This window comes from Pollicipes pollicipes, unplaced genomic scaffold (assembly GCF_011947565.3).
Source record: "Pollicipes pollicipes isolate AB1234 unplaced genomic scaffold, Ppol_2.1 Scaffold_7231;HRSCAF=8579_pilon_pilon_pilon, whole genome shotgun sequence".
NCBI lineage: Eukaryota > Metazoa > Arthropoda > Thecostraca > Pollicipedomorpha > Pollicipedidae > Pollicipes > Pollicipes pollicipes.
Window position 1 is genome coordinate 15,146,557 of NW_023597034.1, and position 23,576 is coordinate 15,170,132.

A 23,576-nucleotide genomic window follows, 5' to 3' on the forward strand; every position below is an offset into this window, starting at 1 on the left:
GCTCTGGAATATGTGGATGACCTTAGTCCTTCATGGCTTCCCGTTCCCGTCCCTTATAAACAAAATGTTTGCCGCATTCCATGGCTGTCATGGAAGAGTGTTATCGGAGCACTACGGTGGCCTCTAAACGGTGGCCTTCACGTGCCGATCAGAGGAGGCGCGTGCGTCCAGTGCCCATTCCCTGGATCCAACCCCGCATGACGTCTTTGCTGCTCAAATTATACTTTTATAAATTATACAAAGATCAAAAACATGATTGCGTTTAATCAAAATAAAGTGCGCTATATCCGATAAGAAAAAGTAGGGGGCCTAGGTTGTCGGGCCTTCGGTTTGACCCCCCCGCATAATTTACAAAAATTGACACCCCTGCAGTCAGTGCTGTGCAACGCACAATGACGCAAGCAAGTAGTGAGGTACTCAAGAGCATGTTTACTAAAAAGAGACATTGTGTTGTCTACAGCAGTCTTTTCAACTTAAGGCATACCGACGTTATCAGCAAGTTATCTGGCGTTTGCTTCATTGTCGTCAAATGTGGAACATGCCCTTCAATATGAGCAGTGCGGATCTGATAGTGTCCAGCGTTGGTACGCATGTACGTCAGACAGAGATGTGAAACATGAGAACAGCACGCATAAAGAGGTTCAACGAACTGTCGGTTTCGGAACCAATGATTGTACATGACAGAAAACCCCTAAAGAATTCGCTGAGGGGAAGATTTCCTAAGGGACTGGAGAACGTGTCTGTGCCGGGCTTTGAGCCGGCGGATGAATTTGCATTCGATTTCCGAGCGAAGGGGAATATGTAATGCACTCCAAGAGTTACGTCGATGCGCCTCGTAATGCATTCCAACGAGGGGGAACGCACACGGACGTATCGATGGCTGGGCACATACCGGCATCCAGATGAAGTCTGACACGGTGACACATGGATGTGATGCGCTTGCCGACGAGCCTTAGTCTTCAGAAAGGGGATCGAACAAAATGACGGACTCGTTGTTTTATTGGGGTTAGCAATCCCATGACTTTGGAAGTTGTGAAAAACACACAGGGTGTAGTATAAGGAACTTATATTACGCCCTGTATCAAAATGCATGCATATGCAAATAAGTCTAAAAACGTCTGCATGGTAACAGCCAAGAAAACATAGATGTACACTTCCATAGGTGTAAGCCAAGTTAGGTTGCCGTTGATCTGCATGTAGCGAGCCGAAGATGTAAACAAACGCAGTGCACTTAAGTCGCTCCGTTAAATTGGTCCGGAAAAGAGGTTGTTGTGTGGAGCAGAGCATTGTGTTTTACACTCTCATTTCCAACAGAAGAGAATCTTAATGACTAATCTATTTAAAGATTTAGTTGGCGATAGACCACTTAAGCCACCATTTCTGGATGCATTTAACATTGTGCATGAAAAAAAATGGGTATCCCAGACACAAATATGGCACTCGCTCTGAAGACATGTGCTTTATCTATTGATTTAAAACCATCAGATTTCACGCAGCAAGGAGAATACTCGGTATGTTTAGCCTAGCAAACTTCATGGCGACGAGACACCTTTCGTTGACTTCGGACTGTTTTACTATCAGCTCAAAATCTTCACCCAGACGGCTTGAACAACATGAATGCATGTGGACGCATCGTTCACGACGTCCGTGCACTGAGTGACAGGGACGTTAGGATATTCACCTTACTGCTGTTTTGACCTTAGCTGTGACCACAGGCATGGCCCGACCGGTGACCCCACTGATAGACTTCGAGGGACTGCAGGCTGGGGACATGGGCCGCCCGCTTCACGTCCAATCGGTGCCTGGTCCCGCGATCACCGAAGTGATTCTGGAGTCACTTCGATGACGCTTAGGAGCAATGATATGCGGTCTCGTCCTGTTAAAGTCCTGTTAAAGACGTTTCCGCAAGTTCCCCGAGACTGCTACGACTCGTTGGGTATTCATTGCTTCCACGCGGTTGTCATCTCCATCGTATCGGAATGGTTCGATAAAACCCTGCATGGAAATGGCCAACCGCGGAGAAGAGTTATTTGAGTGTAGGGGCCAAGCTGAAGTACGATATCGGGCAGGGACGCCGTATGTATGTATGTATGTATCATTTGTTTTGTGTAGTGGATAGTGGCAGTGCAGTGGAAAAGCTGCACGTCCGGTACACCAAAGGTATTGACTTCGTCTCCCCGCGCTGCCCGCCCTCGTTGCCTGGGTGAGGGACAGGAGACGCCTGAGCAGCTGTGTGCGCTGTAAAGCCCCAGCGATCGCGACACACCTGTGTGGTGTAGGTGTAGTTTCGATTTTTTTCGGAATGTTGACGATCCACTCCCGAACATCTCGAGCTCTTGGCAGCGACGGCAGTTGCCTGGTTCCACGCGACTCGTGCCACGCCGGCGGCAATTTTGGCGGGCAGCGACGCGGCGCGGTGTCTTCAATTCCCTCTGCAGCTGACACCCATGTTACCTCTGCATTGGTAAGGTTAATGCATACCATAAATTGGGTATGAAGCGCACGTACTCACACGGGCGATTTTGTGCGCATCCTCCTGGAGGTCAAAAATGTGTGCAGACAGTACAGTCTCTTTAAGCCTGAGAAAGGCCACTCACGAGAGCTGCGACAGCTCCAGCCGGTGTTGGTGCCGCGCGCGGGGGCGCGCCGGCAACTCCGCAAGAGTTCCAACAGACAGTTTTGCTCATGACGGAAAACCACCTATAAATTAAGCGCGTGCCCCACAATCACCCACGAGGCGTGGTGCATCGTGGTTTAGTGCTGCTTGGCAACTGGCTAGCTTGCTCAGGGAACGGAAAAATACAGCTCCACTATCTCGGCTCCCGCTGGTTACTGCACGCTTATGTGATACAGAAATGATGTCCACAACATGGAGATTACACTGATGGCACAGATGTTTTGCTATGTCTGGTGGTTAGCGAGCTAGAATTACCCCATCCCATGCGAACCGCGGCGCGTCGGCGCTCACGCACAGGGGGCGGAGCTTCCGTTATCCGGGACATCGCAGTGGGCGGAGACTATTCGGCGCAGGCAGGTGGCGCCGCGATGCGTCGGGCTAAGGAAACACAGCGAAGGTCAGTCGCGTGAACGGCCGGCTGGCCGGCGGGGGGGACGACCGACAACTGCTAATACGCGGGCCGCTGCTTTCAGGCATCCAGCTGTCTGCTTCTACAGCTACCTTCCCAGTCACACTGCGGAATGGCACGTTTGCGGTTTATCAAATACGGACACCCATGGGCCTTCTGCTTACGTGGGGAATACTGAGAGCACGTCTTTGGCAGTGTGTGAATCGTCAAGTGTTCACGTATTTTACGTCTTTTGCAACTTAAGTATTTTGTTGCGAAATTAACGCCACGCCTACCGCATTGCGCGGAAAGAAATACCTTGCAATGTGTCTTTTGTTTCGTCAATGTTTCACCAAAAACACACATACGTAACGTTACATCCGAAACACACGTGCAATGTTTCAACAAAAACACATATATGGAATGTTCCACCTGAAACACACACATGCAATGTCCCGCCTGAAATACCCTTGGTGAGCCCTTAACCTTTGAACCGTGGCTATGTCACTGCACAACGAATAAGCGTTTGGTGCAAACAGGATGAGTTTGGGTTATCCATTCCAGTACAATACAGCGACTTCCGCTTGCGCTACGCGATAGTGATGGTTGGTGCTCTCGGGTGCTTCCACTGCGCGGTCATATACCACCCAAGTTCGTTACGCAGGTGAATTGTAACTCACCGTTTGGACTAGACCGTTTAACGCTGCAACTTTAACGTTCCTCGTTACATTTGCAGCTGCAAGCTATGATGATGGGCTTGCGCCTAAGGGCTCACCGACACTGTGCTGGTCACATGGCGCCCGTATCTGCAAGCTAAGCTTCTTAGGGCTCGCCGACACTGTCCTGGCCACATGGTGCCCGCATCTGCAAGCTAAGCTACTCAGCTCACCGGCGCGTCTTACCTTCTCATTAGTCGTGGCCAATGAAAAAAGCATTCCAGGTCTGGTGGGCAGATGAAATGATATGCCAAAAGACTGATGGACTCCCTGCTCACTGCCTTCGTAAAGCGCAGTCGCTGGGACGGCAGATATCCCAATTCACTGAGTCCGGTTACAAACCAGGCGTTAGTTCATGCATGCTGTGGAGTGCTTTCTGTCGCACGCTCAGTCTGGCCGGCGGTGGTTTTCTGTCGCACGCTCAGTCTGGCCGGCGGTGGTTTTCTGCCGCACGCTCAGTCTGGCCGGCGGTGATTTTCTGTCGCACGCTCAGTCTGGCCGGCGGTGATTTTCTGTCGCACACTCAGTCTGGCCGGCGGTGGTTTTCTGTCGCACGCGCAGTCTGGCCGGCGGTGGTTTTCTGTCGCGCGGTGATTTTCTGTCGCACGCTCAGTCTGGCCGGCGGTGGTTTTCTGTCGCACGCTTGGTCTGGCCGGCGGTGGTTTTCTGTCGCACGCTCAGTCTGGCCGGCGATGGTCTTCTGTCGCACACTCAGTCTGGCCGGCGATGGTTTTATGTCGCACGCCTAGTCTGGCCGGCGGTGGTTTTCTGTCGCACGCCCAGTCTGGCCGGCGGTGGTTTTCTGTCGCACGCCCAGTCTGGCCGGCGGTGATTTTCTGTCGCGCGCTCAGTCTGGCCGGCGGTGGTTTTCTGTCGCACACTCAGTCTGGCCGGCGGTGGTTTTCTGTCGCGCGCTCAGTCTGGCCGGCGGTGGTTTTCTGTCGCACACTCAATCTATCCGGCGGTGGTTTTCTGTCGCACGCTCAGCCTGGCCGGCGGTGGTTTTTTGTCGCACGCTCAGTTTGACCGGCAGTGTTTCGCATTGCGAATGCACAGTCACTACCAGGATCATCCAACCGTCAACGACGACACGATCAGGATCATCCGACCGTCAGTGACATCGGGGCCAATTCGCCGTCAATGACGCCGCATCAGGATCATCCGATCGTCAATGACGTCACATCTGTCAACAAAGAGCCAGTCTCTCTTCGCCGCCCGTGTATTACAGCCACAAACACACAGCATATGCAACGCTCGCAATGTAACGTTACCGACCTGCTGTCCCTGCCGCCGTTCGTCGGGGACCGTTGGGCGGGGCAGGCCCGTACACGCGGCCAGCCACCGCGTCCAAACAGCTTACTATGGCTCCGGGTCACGCGCGGCGTAGTTCTGTGTGCACGAACACACCCTCCGAGCACGTGGACACACACGCTCCAGCGCTCAGAGCTGCCAGAGCTGCAGCCCAAGACAACAAATGTATTCAGCACGGAGGCACGCCGCCGGACTCCATTGGCTGAGCAGCCCGGCCAGTCAGCACGCCCAACACAGGTCTACGGTGATGATGAATAAATATGCGCACACAGATGTGGCGCAACTGTGCGCCAAGATAGTGTTCGGATGATTGTAATGGAAGCAGTTGATGTCATACAGAATCGCGTTCACACAAGGAAGCAAAAGCTTCTTCGCGGTGAAATGCATGGTTGGAAAAGGCGATGGTTGTGGGAGAATTGAGCTTAGTATGGTGCAATGATACATGTACACCATGGGAGTTTGGGCGAAGGCAGACGCCGTACGGTGGCAGATCACGAAAGAGCTGACGAGGGATCCCTACCAGCCCCTCACCGGGCAGCTGTCAACCCAGCTGCCATTGGTCAGGCAGCTTCCCGCCAGCTGTCAGGGGTCAGCTGCTCAGCTGCCGTCTACAGTACATGGAGCCAGATGGACAGGGCCTGTAATCCACACTGCAGTTGTGAGACGTCACGCACGCTGTTCCAGCTACCCCTCCAGTTACTCTGTATGCAACACTAGTCATCAACTGTCGGATACTTATGCTTCCAGCCGGCCGCAGCCGCGGCTACCTGCCCAGTGAGTTGGTGAGCCGCTCCATGCGAGCCAGCGAGGCGGAGGTGGCGGTGCCGGTGGTGCCAGCCGCGCCGCCCGCCGCCTGCGGCACACTCAGCACCGTCAGCCGACCCTGCGACTGGTGGTGCAGCAGCGCCGGGTTCGGGATCTTGCGCACGCTGGCACTGGCGGCCGGCCGGCCCCGCGGCGAGTCCGCCGCCACCTGCTGCTGCTGCTGCTGCTTGTGGAACTGCTGCGTCTGCGCCAGCGAGATGAGGTTGCCGAGCGCCGACGGCTGGACTGGCGAGGGTGACTTCTGGCCGCCGCCGGCGGTGGGTGCCGCCGCCTCGCCCTGCCGCTGACTCTGGATCTTGCGGAGGGCCAGGCTCTCGGCGATGGCCAGCAGCTTGGGAGAGTTGGGCGGCCGGGCGCCGGGCGGGCCGGCCGGTGGGGGCCGCTGCCGCGGCGCCGTCGGTGAGCGCACCTTCTCGATGGTGACGCTGCTGCCGGCGCGGTCGCCGCACACCGGCGGACTGTGAAGTGCAACGCGGGGCGCCGGGCTGCCGAGCAGCGACGCCGCAGCAGTGGCCGGAGCCGCTGGCTGGGAGGCGGGCGGCGCCGGCTCGGCCCGGGGCGAGGCCACCGACCGGCCGCCGGCCGAGCCGGGGCCCGCGCCAGCCGCCGCCCCCGGCGCACGCCACGACGATCGCGACGTGTTCGGGATCTTGGTAATGGTGATCTCGTTGGTGACCAGGTTCTGGATGACCCTGCGCGCTGTTCAGGCGGTGTTTTGACCGCCTTAGCCGGCGCCGGCTTCAGAGAGACCGGCTTGAGCCGCTTGGCCGCAGTGACCTGGGCCGGGCCCGGGGCCGACACGCGGGTCAGCAGAGACGACGTGTCGGCCGGCAGTCGCCACGAGCCGTTGGGCTGCGACACGGCTGACTGTGTGACCATCTGCAGGAAGCGGTCCAGCTGGCCCATCATCAGCGGGATGGCGCCGGCGCCGGCGCCGATCGGACGCAGGCCTGGCAGCGGCGCCAGGCTGCGGCGCGGTGCTGGCACGGCCGAGGACGCGCCGCTCGCCGCCGACGGCCGCGGCGCCGGGACCGAGCGCGGATTGCCAGCCGGCGGCCGCGGCCGCGGTGGCGCCCCGGCCATACCAGCCGGGCTTGACCGGGCGACGCTCGGGCTCGACGCGGACCACGGGTCGTCCGATGACGGCAGTGGCTTCGCTGACGCCTGAAGCCGTCCGGAGATCCCCCTCTTGGTCGCGCTGTCGTCACTGGCTGCTGGAGCGTTGCTTTGCAGCAACGGGCACAGCCTGGCTTTCTTCAGATCCGTCTTGCCCACCTTCTGCTGCGGCTTGAAAGGCGTGATCTTCAGGCGCACGGCCGTCTCCTCTTCGGCTTCAGCGTCGAAAGTATAGATATCCATCGCGCAGTCTGCACCATCTCTCCTGGCTTCGCCGTGTCCCAACATCTCACTGCGGGTGTGTTTGACGTCCTGCCCCAGTTTTCCCACCTCCTGCTTCACCTTCCTCCCAGGAGCAGACCCCGTAGTTGAGCCGGAGCTGGTAACAACCCCACTCCTCGCCTTGGACGTGCTTGGTGTGGACCCATCTGTCGCAGTCCGTGGACTGGGAACGATGGAATTGACAGGTGATGGAGCGCTTGAAACACCACCGTTGGACACAACGACGTCTCCATTGGTACCGGCCAAGACGTGGGGACTTCCTTCGCTCAACGAAACCGGTGGGTTCGAGGCGGCTGCCGCGAGCACTAAAGGAGAGCAGGCCGCCGCTCCACAGGAAGAGGCAGGTGCGCTTGGAGTACCTCCGTTCGAGGTCGCCAGAGGCCCCGAAGCACACTGGTTCGACGCAGCACTGGAGCTTACCGCGCATGTGGTGCTCAGCGTCCCATCCTGTCCCGCGCTTGGCTCCTTCGGCATTGGACTGCACTGCCCCGGCTCACCACTGCTGAACACGTGTCTGAATCTCTCGGCGAGACCGTCGGACGACGTTGTGGTCCGACTGCCATTGAGGACATCGCCAGACTTTGTGCCTTTTTGATTCACCGAAACACGGGATTGCTCGCCGGCGCCGTTTTTCCTCCTCCTGTTCTTCGCACCACCTAATTTGGTACCACCTCTTTTCATCAACGCATGGGCATTTTGGCCGCTGTTGTTCGTGCCGATCTCGGGTCTTCTTCCACCCTGCCTCACTCCACTCGTCTTCAGCAAAGCCCGGCGGTCCCAACCATTTGCTGCTCTCCCGCTGCCGGCCATGGCATCCCCCTGTGTAGTGACCTCTCCGTTAAACGGAATGTGGGGCTTCTCGCCATTGGCTGTCGCCTCGATCTCAGACTTTGCACCGCGCATCTTCATCACGTCATCGGCCTCCACGGGTGCCGCCTCAGACCTGCCTCTGGAGTCGGACGGACAGACTGGTGCCGCATCAGACCTGCCTCTGGAGTCGGACGGACAGACCGGTGCCGCCTCAGACCTGCCTCTGGAGTCGGACGGACAGACCGGTGCCGCCTCAGACCTGCCTCCGGAGTCGGACGGACAGACCGGTGCCGCCTCAGACCTGCCTCTGGAGTCGGACGGACAGACCGGTGCCGCCTCAGACCTGCCTCTGGAGTCGGACGGACAAACTGGTGCCGCCTCAGACCTGCCTCTGGAGTCGGACGGACAGATCGGTGCCGCCTCAGACCTGCCTCTGGAGTCGGATGGACAAACTGGTGCCGCCTCAGACCTGCCTCTGGAGTCGGACGGACAAACTGGTGCCGCCTCAGACCTGCCTCTGGAGTCGGACGGACAGACCGGTGCCGCCTCAGACCTGCCTCTGGGGTCGGACGGACAGATCGGTGCCGCCTCAGACCTGCCTCTGGAGTCGGACGGACTGACCGGTGACGCATCACCCCCCTCCAACACGTCACAGGACGTGGCCGCACCAGACGTCACACTAGGCAAGCGCAATGCGCGCTTCGTTACAGACACGGTATCATGCAAGTGCACGTCTGCACTGTTCCGGGAGCCTGCCGCCTGTTCATCGGAGGCGTCACAGTTAACAGCGTGCTTGCCAGTACCGCTCAGCGACACAGCCGGGGTCCTCGAAGCGCTGTCCCTCGGGCCCACACTGCGCCTGGCGATGAAGCTAAGCGACAGTCCTGTGATGTGGGGGATGCGGATGCCGGTGTCCGCGCAGCGCTCGTCGCCGCCCACATCTGGTCTAACGGAGAGGCTGATGCCGCCGTCTTCTGAGGCAGAGCCGCTCGCACCGTCACCATTCTGTCCAACAGCTGAACCTTTGCCGGCCCGTTCCAAGCTGTCTGCTGGCGTTGCAGCGGTCTCTGTGACTTCCGAGTCGCCAGCCTGCAGCGACAGAGGCGCCATGGCCGCCGCCGGGGCCGCAGACAGCCCCGTCAGACGGTCCGCCGCCGCTCTCGGCACCCGGCCGCCGCCGTCCGGCGCGGGCGCGTGCTCCGTGTCCCGCCGCGCCTCCGCCGGACCGGTCTGCGGCGCCCGCCCGCCGCCGCAGTCAGTGGGCCCCACCGCAGCCAACGAGGCCTGCTCCTCTGCCGCACGCCGCGCCGACGCTTCCGGCCGCCCGTTTTTCCGGCGCTTGGGCGGCGGCGGCGCAGCGGCCGGCGCGGCCCGCTTCCTCGTCCAGCGGTAGAAAAACGTCATCGGGCCCGTCTGAAAGTCAAACAAACAAGTCGGCATTCCAGGCCCGGCGGCCGGCGCGATCGGCCCAGCCGTGCCACTTATCAGCACCGGCTGCTGCATACCTCGGCCGCTCTCCGGCCAGCGAAGCGATGGGGAGCAGACGACACGGTCGAGGATGGGGAGCAGATTACACCGTCACGGAAGGGGAGGAAATAGCACGGCAAGGGATGGGGACGAGACGACAGGGCGGATGGATCGGAGGAGAGAAGACAGCGGAAAGATGGGTTGGAAGGACGCGAAGGGGACAGGATGGGCGCGCAAAGAAAGGAGACAACACAGTGGATGGAAGGAAGGAGAGAGACGGAGAAAAACATGGAGAGAGGATGGAGGGAGGGAGGGAGGGGGAAAAGGAGAGGGGAGGAAGAGAAAAAGGGAGGGAGGGAGGGAGGGAGATGGTGGGGAGCGATGACAGGGAAGGGAAAGAGGGAGGGAGGGGGACGAAGAGAGGGGGAGAGAAAGATGGAGAAAGGAGGGAGAGAGGGAGAGCGGGGATGAGGGAGAGAGGGCGTCAGAGAGAGACCCGAAAGTGGGAAATGCATAAACTAACCCAATTTAAATGTAGATCATGCTTAGAGGACAGAGAAAAATGCAACAGGGGAATAGGACAAACGGTAAGAGTCATTCTATCTCGTTCTGTGTCTCGAATTTGCGGTGTTTTACAAAGGCTCAGTCACTGTTGATCTGGCAGCTTGCCAGGCAAGACCTGACTGAGTTCTGATCTGGTGGGATTCTGAGCTGTTACGATTCCGACGGATTAGAATTCTGATCTGCGAGGATTCTGATCTGTACGCGGTATTCTGCGTCAGTGACTTACCCGTTCCCAGCTGTACATGCAGGCCACGTCCAGGATCATGAGTTCATCCCGTAGAACATCCCCGCCGTATAAGATGTCCAGCTGACGAAGCGTCGGTCAGTTGGTAAGGCGTCAAACGCACGGGACACATTGGTGAATCACGGACATCCTGTACGCTTTAAATGGGTATTCAAATGCAGCCGCACCACTTTTTGAGACACATTGTTAATCAGCCTATTTGCTGCACTAATCAAAATAATTGCAGTTGGAAAAGAGGTCAAGCGCGTAAACGCCCGTCTGGACCAGCACGATCTGACGAGGCCAAGACAGCCTTTCGGTCGGTGCGGTCGAGAGGACAGCGACGCCCTCTGGTCTGGTGTGGCCAGGGCGCGCCCAGTGACACCCCTCTGGGCTGGTGTGGCCAGCCCGTGCCCCGCACCAGGTCTCGGTGACACTCACCTGGGCTGGTGTGGCCAGGCCGCGTCCAGTGACACCCTTCTGGGCTGATGTGGCCAGGCCGTGCCCCGCACCAAGCCCCGGTGACACCCACCTGGGCTGATGTGGCCAGGCCGTGCTTCATGGTCAGCAGCTTCCGCAGGTGACCCACGCTGAGGCTGGCCGGCGCTTGGAAGAACCGTTTTGGAGGCAGTGCGGTCTCCTCGCCACCATGGCTGAAGTGGAGATAGAACGGTGGTTGGGTTGTTCCCAAAGACGTAGAGCATGTATCACAAATGGTCCAGGTCACGTGAGTTGATAGCACAACAGAAATTCGGATCGCGGACTTGCACATCCACATGCATGAATGAAAGTGTTTCACATTGGTGTAGTTTGTGATTTCGTTGCGGTTCCATAGCTTGTATGAGCGCTGTATGACCCAGAATCCGGTACGTTTTAAAGCCCAAGTTGCAAAAGGCATTATCACCACAGGCTGTAAAAGTGATACTGAACCTGACAGGTGAACTACTGTATGCCGAACGCCACCCTTATTATTCAAGCAAGCAAACCGGTTGCGGAAAGCCGCGCGCATGGACGAAAGACGGCACTGCTGATCCTGAGATCCCTGGCGAGTACGGTTATACCGCTGCGGTTACCAGCACCTCGGCATCACCACTTCGGAAATTCCCACTTTGGCTTCCGGGTTCCGAGGTGATGCCTGTGGCCGTAACCATGCAATCTCCACCACTGTACTTATCCAAACGTCATTATGATTACGCTCGCCGTTCTCCCCTGCAAGACTGCAATTATCTGATCAATAAAGGCACGACAACTGATCAATCACCGCGCCCAATTACGTTTGCAACGCTACCCGCCCGTGATGAGCGGCGCCTCCCCGCAACGGGAGGTGACGCCAGCCGACTGGCACGTGCCGTAAGCAGCCGCGGCCACCTTCGCTGCAGGAGAAACTGTGCCAGACCGCTCGCCTGCATGTTGATAATGGAGTCGGCACGACATCACGCGGCTCCGGGGCGCCGCCGTCAGCTGTCGGCGGCACTGCCGGCTGCCGCAGCCGCGCCGCCGCGCGGGCGCTGACGCCGGCGCGCCGCACGACCTGCAGCGCCACTGACTCGGCAAAATAATCCGTATTAATATGGGCATGCATTTGCCGGGCATTGATTTACGGCTGGTCGGCGACGGCGCCTGCAAAAACATCTCTGTTGTGGCGCTGGCCAGACGACGCCTCTTTGTTGCAAAGCCGCCTTGTTCGCCGCCGCCCCACCGTTTACGAGCGAGGCGCCCCCGACCGGACAGCGCGGCCGGCGCCGCCGACGTCTCGCCCCAGGCCCGGCCGTTATCGACGCCGGTCAGCGGGACTGATGGCCTCGACGGGCTCCCCGGAGGCGGACGAGCCCCGGCGTATGGCGCAGCGCTCCACTGGGCAACAGACGGACCATTGGGCAGGCCAAAGGTGGATGGGCGGACACGAGCTTTGGCTGGAGCTGACCTTTTCCATCGATTGGGCGTCAAAGCCACGAAACTTAATTGATGAGGGTTGATTAATGGTGGGCAGGGTTCCGGCAAGCTGCATGGGTGCAGTTTCAGGTGGGGGTCCATTTTTCTCTCAACTAGGAGAAAAATAGGCCACATTGGGGAAGAAGCCTACCCTTTGGCGTACTTTGGGGCTGGGTTTCGCTATTCCTCCCTGTTCTCCTCCCCCCACGCATCTTCCTGACTCCGTTCTGGCGTGTCATGGCCGGGACAGTTCTCAGCCGCGGTGCCTCGCAGTCGCGTGATGCCAGGGACGGGTCGCCAGGAGCGGGCCAGGGCACGCTCCCCTCAGTAACCAGCTATACTTAACTCCGATAACTTAAGCGGAATCGTCCCTCAGCCTGCCACACGGAGGTGTACTTCAGCGCACGCGACGAACAAGAGGTGGGATCCAGAAAAAACTGCATAGGTAACTAGTTTTGTTGGTTGGGCACTGACCTACCCGGGCTTCACATATGCGAACGAATGCGGAAAGGAGTGCGCGCTTTGAGCTCGACGTTCGTTTCTTCTTAAAGTATCATCATCTGATCACAACAGGGTTACAGTTGATGACTAATTTCACCTCAAAATGGCCGCTCCCACAAGCTGGATATGCAATCATCCGTCCGAAGGTCCGGAGCAAATGGTCGATGCTCATTTAACGTGTAGCTGCTGTTGTTCAGGCCTCGGCTAATCCTGGCCTAGACAGCCGCATATGTGCATCTTGCATATGTGAATCCTGCATATGTGCAACACACAGGCGAAGTGGGCCGGCGCAAAGCACACTTCATGCAAAATGGATGACGCTCGAGCTCGATTCATGAACAGTCCCGACGATCGCAACCAGCACATTTGAAGAATGTGTACAGTCCAGGACTTACGTTCCGGACTAACGGGCGGAACGAATCGGGATCAGGGAACAATCTAATCAACATCGTGCTCTTGAACCGAATGTTTCACATTTGAAAGTATAGAAGAACGCAGCAGATATGATGAAACAAGCTCACCTGTAACTATTGATATGCTTTTAAGTGGAAAAGTCTGCTCCTGACAGTACAATTTTCCGTTTAGCAAATATGCTACTAGATGCGTCATGGTTTGATGACGTCCTCGCGCCTTCCATAACATTGATTGAGAGCCAGTTGACGGCCGTTATGTCAGGGAATTGCGCTCATGAATGCCAGATATGAACGCCTCGACAATTATAACTGTATTGGCCTAGATCAGCGCATAGCTTATGGAATGACAGCATTTGAATGGCGTAGCTATGACGTCATGAATGCCAAGGTAACTTTTTTTCTTTTTTTCATTCAACTTTTTTCAAATCGACTCGTTTATGCTGCATTCGCTGTGGGTTTGGAGCATTCCCAGATGCGAACATACGCATCATAACAGAGGATTGAGCGGCGAATGCTGCCATGCGCGTTGCAATTCTCTGCTTATACCATTTTGCCGTGCCTCCACTTTTAAGGCTTTGCACTAACCAGTGGCTCATATACAGCTTGCATACGTGGTTTAGAACACACCACAAACGCAACACGAAAACGAAAAAGGGTAAAGAAGGCTTGAATATTTGGTGTACTTGAAGCAAAAGCAAAATGTTTAAGTCCGCCCTAAGTGTAGCGCTCCTGATCGCTTTACCGGTGTTTTTGACAACATTGTCTTCAAAAGATATCTAGCCTGCCGTCTTTTGTTTGTGACATCACTCTTTAAAGTCTGTTTGATGGATCCCAGACTTTCGTGGGAAATCAGTCTCATCTCATGCATTTCAGGCGAAATCCTCCGCATCAAAATGTGGTTCACAAAAATGTTTCTAGTTCCTAGCATATGAGGAATTTTTATTAAAATTGTAAGCATAGCAAAAAAAAACTGCACAGTAGCCTCTTTTGAAATGAGCCTCTATCCCCAACAGCCCAGAACGTAGCCCGACTTGGGCCAAATTCTGGATCCATCACTGACTGTGCGCCGCTGCGCTACAGACAGGATGCTTATGAATTACATGCTGGCAGAGCATGACCCCCTCCTTCCCCGCCCCAATCGTTTGGGAACAAGAGTGAGTACGCTCACCACGGAAACTGCTGTGGGGGGAGCGAAAGAGTACGTTCTCCTTAGCAGACCGCGGGTTGGCAACAAGGGCCAGTCTTATGTGGCACGGGCACATGAGCCAAATCCGACAGGCGGGAACTGGAGCCCTGGCACGACAATAGGGGGAGGGGGAGCAGGGTCCCGAGACAACGACAGGCGGGGAGCTGACGCCTCGACACCAGCGGCAGGCGGGGAGCAGGGTCCCGATGTCATGACAGGCAGGGAGTCGGCGCTCCGACACCGTGACAGGCGGGGAGCCGGCGCCCCGATACCGTGACAGACGGAAAGCAGGAGCCCCGACAACGTGACAGGCAGGGAGCCGGTGCCACGATATCGTGACAGGCTGGGGCTGGCCCTCCGACACGGTGACAGGCAGGGGGCTGGTGCTCTGGCACTGTGTCAGGCAGGGAGCCGGCACTCCAACACTGTAACAGGCAGGGAGCCGGCGCTCCAAAACCGTGACAGGCGGGAAGCTGGCGCTTCGACACAGTGACGGGAGGGGATCTGGCGTTCCGACACCGCGACAGGCGGGGAGCTGGCGCCCCGACACGCCTGATCTGGCGGTCGCTCGGTGGCGCTGGCCGGGCCCCTCCGCGCGCGCGCGCCCCATCGGCAGACGGGGCCGCGCTGCTCGGTCGCGCCGGCGACCGCGCCGGCCCCCCAGCGCGGGCCGGCGGAGGCGGGAAGGTGCGGCAGCTGCACCGGTAAACGTGCCGGCCGCCGCCCGGCCGGCACCGGAAGATTAGGATAATGGCCGACTGCGGCCGGGCTGGCGCACCAGGGCTGGGCCCGGGGGAGGCCGGCGGCGCCAGCGGTGAAGCTGCCGGGGCGGGCCGCTGCCGGGCCCAGCCGCCCGCCAACGGCACGAGAGCTCCGCCAGGGCTCAGCTGGCCGGTTACACAATATGGGGTTCCAGTGGTCATCTGGTGCGTGCCCTGACATCCGGCAAGGAAAGGTCGCGGGGTAACGCGATTATATCGCTTTGCTGTTTTTCTTTGAAACGCATTCATTTATGCGCCGAAGTCGACAAAAAGCATTTGGACACCACTAAAGCAAAGTGCTGTTTGCAACCGAAGGACAACTCAGCACCTATTGCAACTGCCCAACATGAAACGCGGTTTGATCACTTGGAATGTATTCATCGAACCTGCCAATTAGTTCAGATTAGCGACGCTTCTTATCACATGCGCAAACCAGGCTGATCTAAGTCGGGACACATGGCTTTTCAAAGGAGATTTTCATCCAATGACCTCAAAGTGGTGTTTATCGCAATGCACGACTTCTCGCCCCAACCAAACTCAGCATCAAGACGCATCATGAGGTACCGACCGATGCGTGTGGGGTTGGCGTCGTCGCCTTTGCGTGCCGGCGTCCCCACCGTCACCCTCTTCTCCTTTTACGAGCCATTGCTAACATGCTGTTTATGGCATACTAGCCGAGGTTCGCCAAACAACCCGACCAACCGGGACTTCCCAGAGTACACATCGGCGCGAAAATTGCCCGCGCAAACAAGGTCGCTGGCCCCCCCCCCCCTCTCTCTCTCCCTCCCACAACTCTTTCTCTCTTTCGGATCTGGGCTCCGAGTGCAAACAAGAGAGGCTGCAGGCAAAAGAACGTTTAATTGAACTGGGGAATGTTATGGCTCGTACGACAGCTATTCGCAGGACAAAACTTCCTTAGGTTCGTTACGATAAGGTACGTAGAATATCAATTTTGTAACAAAAAGTTATTAAGGTTAAAAAGCTCGCAAAGAATAATGCTCGCAGGGTAAATTGTTCGTCGGCAATGGTTCGAAACGAGTGTGATCATATGCACAAAAGTTCGTGCAGAAAAAAATTCGTACGCAAATGTGTGTACGCAAATATTCGTCGTGGATAAAGTCTGTATGACAAAAGCACGCAAGCCAATATTCGTTTCCAGATGTAGAGTGTAAGTTTCCAATTGTTCCCATGGATGAAGCTCGTTTGACAAAAAACGCACATCAAATATCCCATGTACATGTGCACTGCAGGTTCGAAGGCAGATTCCCATTATTGGTGCCGGGAGTCGGAGTGTCACTGCGGGGCAGCAATGCACAATGGCCTTGAGCTGGAAGGAACGGGTAAAAAACCTCATCCTATCGACGACTCCACCCGACCCCTTCTGAGCGCGCCACTGACGTCAGCTGGCGGCTGTGGCCAGAGGCAGCTGTTCTTCCCTATCACCCCACCCTCACCCTTAGACGACTCCACCCGACCCCTCCTGAGTGCGCCACTGACGTCAGCTGGCGGCTGTGGCCAGAGGCAGCTCGACTGCAGAACACCATGGGCGGAGACGCAAGTAACACCCGGTACACGATTGCCTGTATCAAGTAACCCAAAGCCCACAGAGAAAGATGCCCACGCTGCCTCCGCTTCTGTTCACCCGCTTTCACCGGGACCTTGTACCGACCCAGCACTGCCCGAGGTTATCACTATCAAACTGTATGCTGGATAGCGCTAGAAATTACACCATCGAGCGCACGCCCAAGATCATACCACGCGGAACAACTTTCAGCAAAATCTGAGCGCTGGCGGTGTGTCATTTGGTAATCCAAACATTCTGAACATTCCTCATGGGAGTTATTGTCGGTACAAAGCTGTTGTTATGTGATCAATGCTTATGAGCTTTTGCGAACGTACTTTTGTGGGGCAAGCTGTATTCGTCAAGTTTGCCTAGCTTGCCCAGCTAGCCTACGTACAATTGCTTCCAAACATTCCAGTACGTACTTCATTCATGCGAACTTCTCCATACAAACTTCTGTCAATACGAATATTTTTAAAACGTTATTTGTACCGTACGGAGACTTGCTTATAACCCGTGGCACACGGACTTTTGGGTACGTACTTCTGCCACACGAACTCGATATACTACCAGCGTTTGCTTACGATAATTGCTCACGTACTTAAGCATACGCAATATTTCCAAACGACCGTTTGGCCAGTGATGATGATTGGGGTTTCAGGGCAAGCCGACTTCTGAGGTCATTTTGCGCCCACCGTTTGTTTTTAAACCAGGCAAAAACATGGGTAGTGCTAAATTAGCTGAGTTCGTAACAAATGTCGCCCGCACAGAAGCGCCGTCGACGCCGTCACGTGACCAGATCCGGTCACAGCTGCGCGGGGCACGAGCGTACCTCGGACCACGTGGGGGAGGGGGCAGGTGCGCACTCCTCATTAGAGGCACGACGGGCAGGAGATTAAACGAACATTATCACTTTATTCAAAATAAAAAAACGGTCTGAGTGTAGGCAGCCTGCTAGCCATCCAAAGCGACATCGCTTAATGCCTCACACTTGCCAGCACGTGTCCAACTTGCGCAGAGTACCACGCGCTGGATCAGACTCGCTTCCCACTGAAGGAGAGCTGAGGACGCTACGTGTTATACAAACTCCTACAGCCGGCTCCAAACAGCTGACAAACGTTCAAAACTACAGCCGACATCGCCGAGCATACAGCTGGTCGACTGTTCCGGAGTGGCACGTGATCCCTGGCCGGGCGGCTTACACGCAGTCAGTGCGCCGACCGAAATACACCCCGGCGACCACCCAGGGATTGAGCGCGCCTCTCCCGGTGCCTAATGAACGCGTCATGTTGTCGTCATCACGATAATTAGCTGGCGCGGCCGTGCACGGGTCGGTTCGGTCTGTCGGCGGCGGACCGAGACAGGGGTGCGTGCCCCAGCCGGCCGAGACAGCGGTACCAGCTGGTGACCGACTCCCGCACCCGGTCCATACCTGCGTCCACACCGCCGGCGCCCGATCCATACCGCCGACGGTGCGGTCCGCACCGCCGACGGTGCGGTCCACACCGCCGACGTCCCGGCGGACGATCGGGCAACTCCGGGGGAGGGGAAGGGGAAGCGATGGAGGAGCTACGCTTATCACAACCCGGTCGTGCCTCCCTCGTACCCAAAGGGCCGTAGGGAACGAAGCCTGGCTCCTGACACCTGGATCCTGACCCCCTGGCTCCTGACACACAGCTCCTGACGCCTGGCTCCTGACGCCTGGCTCCTGACGTCTGGCTCCTGACGCTTGAGCGACGGCTGACGAGTAATTTCGTGGTCGGGGAGTTAGACGCAATTTGTGAGCGGAGCCATTCACCGGAAATACAGGGGACCGAGGGAAGACGTAGCTATGGGCAAGGAGGCGTGCGGCAAGAAGGTTGGGAGATGACGCTCTGGTGTGGACGCACCTGTAGTACTCGAGGCTGAAGCTGATGGGGTCGGCGAGCGTGCACACAAACTGCTGGGAACTGACGTCACCACGCCTCTCCGGCGACAGGCTGCGATCTGCCGAAACGTCAAAACAAAACGTCACTTGCACGAGTCAGTTTCAAGACGTTTCACTGATAGTAAAGAAGTGACGTTTTTTGAGAACATCCTGCATAAAGCACTCCGCTCACGGGCAATTCACTTTACACAAAAACGATTATTTGGGCTTTTCTGTTGAGGCTCAACTACTGAGGTCACGACAAGAAAATTCTGCAGTTTATTTTGGAAATAAAGTGATCAACATTAGCCTACCATAAAACCCTGACCAAAATAGCATTAACCAACGACAAATTCGTTAACACCAACTGTGCCCGTGCAGCTTGGACACACGCACATACCAGGCGACATGACAATCGTGATGCCCTGTGAGACTTGACGTCACTTGCAAGAGAGTGAGCTTACATGGTCTACAGCCTGCGCCGAAAGCACTGCAATCCGTCCCGCTGCCGCCGTTGAGAAACCCGACACTGTCGATTATTTCTGATAGGCTGTCCCGCTGCCCGAAGGGGAAGACTGTCATGTCACCAGTAAGGAAATGCAAGAGCCTTCCATTCACGCCTTCCCCCGGGCCGCAGCCGAATCCCGACCGCATTATCTATGGCGGATAATTTGGCGGCCAGCATTGTACCGACAGTCGGGCGTCGAAGCCTGGGGTTTGCCCGGATATCCGGTGGCGCGGCGCCTTTTGTGCGCGCGGCCGCGGGAGCGGACCGGCCATGACGCACCTCTCCGCGGGTGGCGCCCGTAGAACTCTCTCCGCCGCTGCATCTCGGCGTTGAAGAGACGCGGCACCAGTTTGTACACCACAGACTGCAGGGTCTGGTCAGGCCTGTGGACGGCACAGTTACAGATACTCAGATAGGAGAACACGGAGAGACGGAAGCGGGGGTCAGGCCAGGGCCGGGACAGAGACAGACACTCAGGTAGGAGGTCACGGAGAGAGGTAGGCAGGGGTCAGACCTGCGGACGGAACAGAGACAGACACTCAGATAGGAGGTCACGGAGAGAGGGCAGCCGGGGTCAAGCCAGAGCCGGGACAGAGGCAGACACTCAGGTAGGAGGTCACAGAGAGCGAGGGGAGCGGGGTCAAGCCAAAGTTGCGGCGCCACACGAGCAAACAGCCAAGCCCCGGTCCATCCTCGAGCATATAACAAATATTTCAGAAAAAGATGCGCCAGCAGTACCTTACGATTTTCGTCAAGACTGGGGGCGTTTACATTTGTATTACCTCACAACGCTTTCGTATGATTTGGTTCCGTATGGTCTCTGGGATGTCTTGTCTCACTGGGGAGAGCCAAGACATCCCAGAGATGCGAAACTCCACCCATTTTAACAGGGTTATTTGCCCCGGGTGCGCCGTCATTGGACGCACAATGGAGGCGATTCCAATCTGTAGCAAGTCAACGCTGCGGCACTGCTCGAGCACTGCCAGGCGACCCATTCGCGCGGCATTCCATTAGGAGCCTCCACTCGACGCATACAAAAGTGGAGCACTCAATACATCCCTTCATCAGTGGGGAGAGAGAATCAATGGAACGAATAACGCTGTGTGAATGCAATGAATTGGAACTAATGGTACGTGGTGCGTCTATGCAGATGTGAACAATTCAGGGCCACCTGATGAACGGGGCAGACTGGACCGTCACTGCACGGGCGCTCCCAGTCAGCACGGACATGCTCGCTGCAATAAGAACTGATACAGATTGCCCACAGCTGTATGGCGTATACATGCACAACCTGCTACATATAACGTTTCACTTTCCATTCATAATGCCCTGAGGTCGTCACTGCCGTCAGCACGAAGCGTTTATGTACCACGCAGTAAGTAAATTACCGACAACCAGCTCCGGAGCGTTTCAGCAGGTCCCCAGGAGCAGATGGAGGACACGTTTTAACGTTGTTCTCTTCACGAATGTGACGGGGAGCTCAATTTAGGCACGTCGCGAAATTGGTGCTCAGTCCGTCCCTAGCTCTTGCACCTACGCATCCCCAACTATATCAAACCTCGCTGCTCATCACCTACGGGACAGCGACACCTCATCCGTCCGGACCGTCATCCTCTGCACGAGGTGGCTCCACCAGCGATCGATGCCTCATTCTCCGGACGGCCCTGTTGAATGGCATTCCTCCGTTGACGGGATTTGTAACATCGGGCTGGCATGATCCCCGGCTGTGCTTGCGAGACCGTGAAACGTACGGGGCGGCACTCGGGACTCGGTGGTCACGGCACGCCGCAGCAGCCAATGGCCGCCCCTGACCGGGCCCGCTCCGCCGCCGCCCGGCGTCAGCGGCGCCGCCAGCTGACGCTGGGCGGCGGACAGGGAAGGGGCTGGCTCCGCTGGGGGCGCTGACACGGGGCGGCCGCGGTCGTAGCCGGTTCACGCTATCACCCGCCAGATCCGCCAAAAGCCGGTGAGCCTGCCGGTCGCAGACGGCAGGGCCAGGTCTGCATGCGCGGCGTCCCGGCTGCAGCCGCGCGCCCACCACGCGCCGCTGATGACGCGTGGCGGGCAAAAAAATCAGCTTGTTGATCGCACCCGGCGCGGTCCATCCGGTCTCTGCAGCCTCAGCTAGCAATGGCGTGTCACAGGCAGCTACGCAGAGGCACGACAGCACTTCACTGTACATTATGGGCGATCAGCTGCGGAGGACTACAGACTACCTGTTTGCATGGTAGTGTCGCGGAAGACATGACGGAGTCGCGGAAGACATGACGGAGTCGCGGAAGACGTGACGGAGTCGCGGAAGACGTGACAAAGTCGCGGCAGACATGACGGAGTCGCGGAAGACGTGACGGAGTCGTGGAAGACATGACGGAGTCGCGGAAGACGTCACAGGGTCACGGTAAATTATGTTACGCTTTTTTGTAATTTTCAACCCTGCCTCTCTCCGTCCATAGTTTCGCACTTATTACACTGGATAAAACTCACTACCCCTGTTACACAGCGGTAAGCGCAACGCCCTTAAAAACAGCGTGCACTTGGTCCCTAACTGAGCTGAAGATGTTAAACAAATAAAGGGCGAGTTCCGGTCATTAGGGGAAGCCAACGACATCCGACTTTGAGGTCTTAAGTTACATTTTAAGACATCAGCATGGTTTGCATGTTCAGCGCATCGGATACCTCCGGCCTAGGCAACTCAAACGGCGCATCAACACAGCCCGCAGTCATCATAGTCGCGAGGTTCGCCTCATGCGGCTTATTCATCGCCGACGGGGCGCGCTCGGTCGGACGGCGCACGATCACCGCCCGACAGGCCGTCAGAAGCGGGGCTGCCGGCCCCGGTTAAGTTCGCTGATGAAATGCACGAGCGATATGGTGCCGGGTGGCGCGGCACGGGGTGGGAACCCCACTGTCTTCACGATCAGTGATGTCATGGGACATCTGAGGCGACGCTGATGACTGGGGACGTCCTTGATTTAGAGCGTGTGGGCGGCGATGTTCATTGTGACACGCGTGCCGGGGTTGTCAGCTGGTGCGCGATCGCAGGCGCATGTTAGATGCCCGAGGGCGACGGCTGGCGCGGTCAAACGCACTGAAAACACGAGATGTCACTGGCTCGCTTCCAATCTGGGATCAGCAAAGGACTTAATGGAATGCCCAACGAAGGAACTTGCCGGATATGGTGCAATGGCTCCGAGCCTAAATGTTTCAGGTGAACAAATGTTTGGTTCAAGCCGTTCTCGCGTTCGCACAGCCAGGTCTGAGCAGAAGTCGCAGATCCCGTACCAACCTTAATGCCGCCGTCAGACGAGCCTGGTTTATCTGCGTCTCGCATCTTGGACAGGAACATTTTTTTCTCACGTGCTTTATGATACAGGACTTGCAAACTGTGGACGAGAAACAATGGAATAAAAAGCCAACCGTTCAACGACCGCCCATGGTGATGTCAAGACAGTTGCTAAAGCTCCGAGAAGATCCGAGGCGTCGCCTTCGCTCAAACCATCTTAAAAAGCTCACCTTACGGCTACCAACTACGTCAAAGTGCCGTGACAGCCTTATCGTGACTTACACGAGTGGAGGCACTCCACCACGGTGAAGGCGTCCACGAAGTAGCCGTTGCAGAGGTAGCAGGTGAGCTCCGCGCCGAGTTCCCTGATCTTGAGCCCGCGGGCCCACTCCATTGGACTGGCCTCAGCTGCAAAACGGCCTAAAAACCCAGACCTGAAATAAAGTCATGGTAGGACGTCACGACTCGCTGCAGAATGTATGCCATGCTGCTTTATCCACCTGCCACACAGCTTGGCCAACACCAAACGTAGCACTGATCAAAAACATCATGGCTCATTAAAAAACTACATACACCGAAATGCTTTACAGCCTGTCATCACTCAGAGTCCTCTGTTGAAAAAGTAATTGCTCTGAATGGTTCCTTTTAAATAACATCTTCAAGGTTTGTTCTGCAAAACCTCAGCCGATGCACCAAAGGTTCTGGAAGTCGCGTTTTTTTTAGCTTTTAGTTCGGCAGAAATCTGCGTTGTACGGGAATTCTCAATTAAGTAAAACTTACCGGCCGCATCTTGCCATTTTCTGAACCATAGTCAAAATGCTCCCAAGATTCGCGTTGCCTTCAAGTATGTACATATTTTCCAGACGTCGAAGGGGCTAAAACAGATGCTTCACTGCTTCCTAGCTTTCGAACTCAATGGGAGCAACGCCGAAATCTTCATTTTGCCCCATTTTGCCCCAAATTGCGAATGGAAAGGGAACATTGCATTTCTCAAGCTTCCGGATGAAGCAGAGAGAAGAGACCCGACCGCTTCATGCCCAGATCACAAAGCGGCCCGGGTGTACATCCTCGGCCCGGTTTCAAGCTGCCAAAGACGACGAGGCCATGGAGATGCCGCATCATTCACTACCTCTTGCAGCGTCGCGG

At 56.7% G+C, this 23,576-nt stretch overlaps 1 protein-coding gene and 1 long non-coding RNA gene across 2 annotated transcripts; both read right to left on the minus strand.

Moving 5' to 3' along the window:
• Positions 1–9,443: 9,443 nt before the first annotated feature.
• Positions 9,444–18,660, minus strand: LOC119110473 (uncharacterized). Its single transcript, XR_005095496.1, has 4 exons — positions 18,623–18,660; positions 10,912–11,032; positions 10,383–10,463; positions 9,444–9,538 (listed from the first exon to the last, which is right to left on the minus strand). It is a non-coding gene; the product is annotated as an uncharacterized LOC119110473 (long non-coding RNA).
• Positions 10,371–22,824, minus strand: LOC119109762 (polycomb complex protein BMI-1-A-like). Its single transcript, XM_037233513.1, has 6 exons — positions 22,713–22,824; positions 22,434–22,530; positions 19,427–19,530; positions 18,623–18,719; positions 10,912–11,032; positions 10,371–10,463 (listed from the first exon to the last, which is right to left on the minus strand). The coding sequence occupies exons 1-6, from the start codon at positions 22,822–22,824 to the stop codon at positions 10,371–10,373; spliced, it is 624 nt and encodes a 207-aa protein (XP_037089408.1).
• Positions 22,825–23,576: the final 752 nt, after the last annotated feature.

Coding starts and splice junctions, on each gene's coding strand:
- LOC119109762 (XM_037233513.1), bottom strand. CDS start 22,824: ATGGAGTGGGCCCGCGGGCTCAAGATCAGGGAACTCGGCGCGGAGCTC. Junction 22,531..22,712: donor GGTGGAGTGCCTCCACTCGT/GTAAGTCACGAT, acceptor TCTCGTCCACAG/TTTGCAAGTCCTGTATCATA. Junction 10,464..10,911: donor GCCTGGCCACATCAGCCCAG/GTGGGTGTCACC, acceptor ACGCTTCGTCAG/CTGGACATCTTATACGGCGG.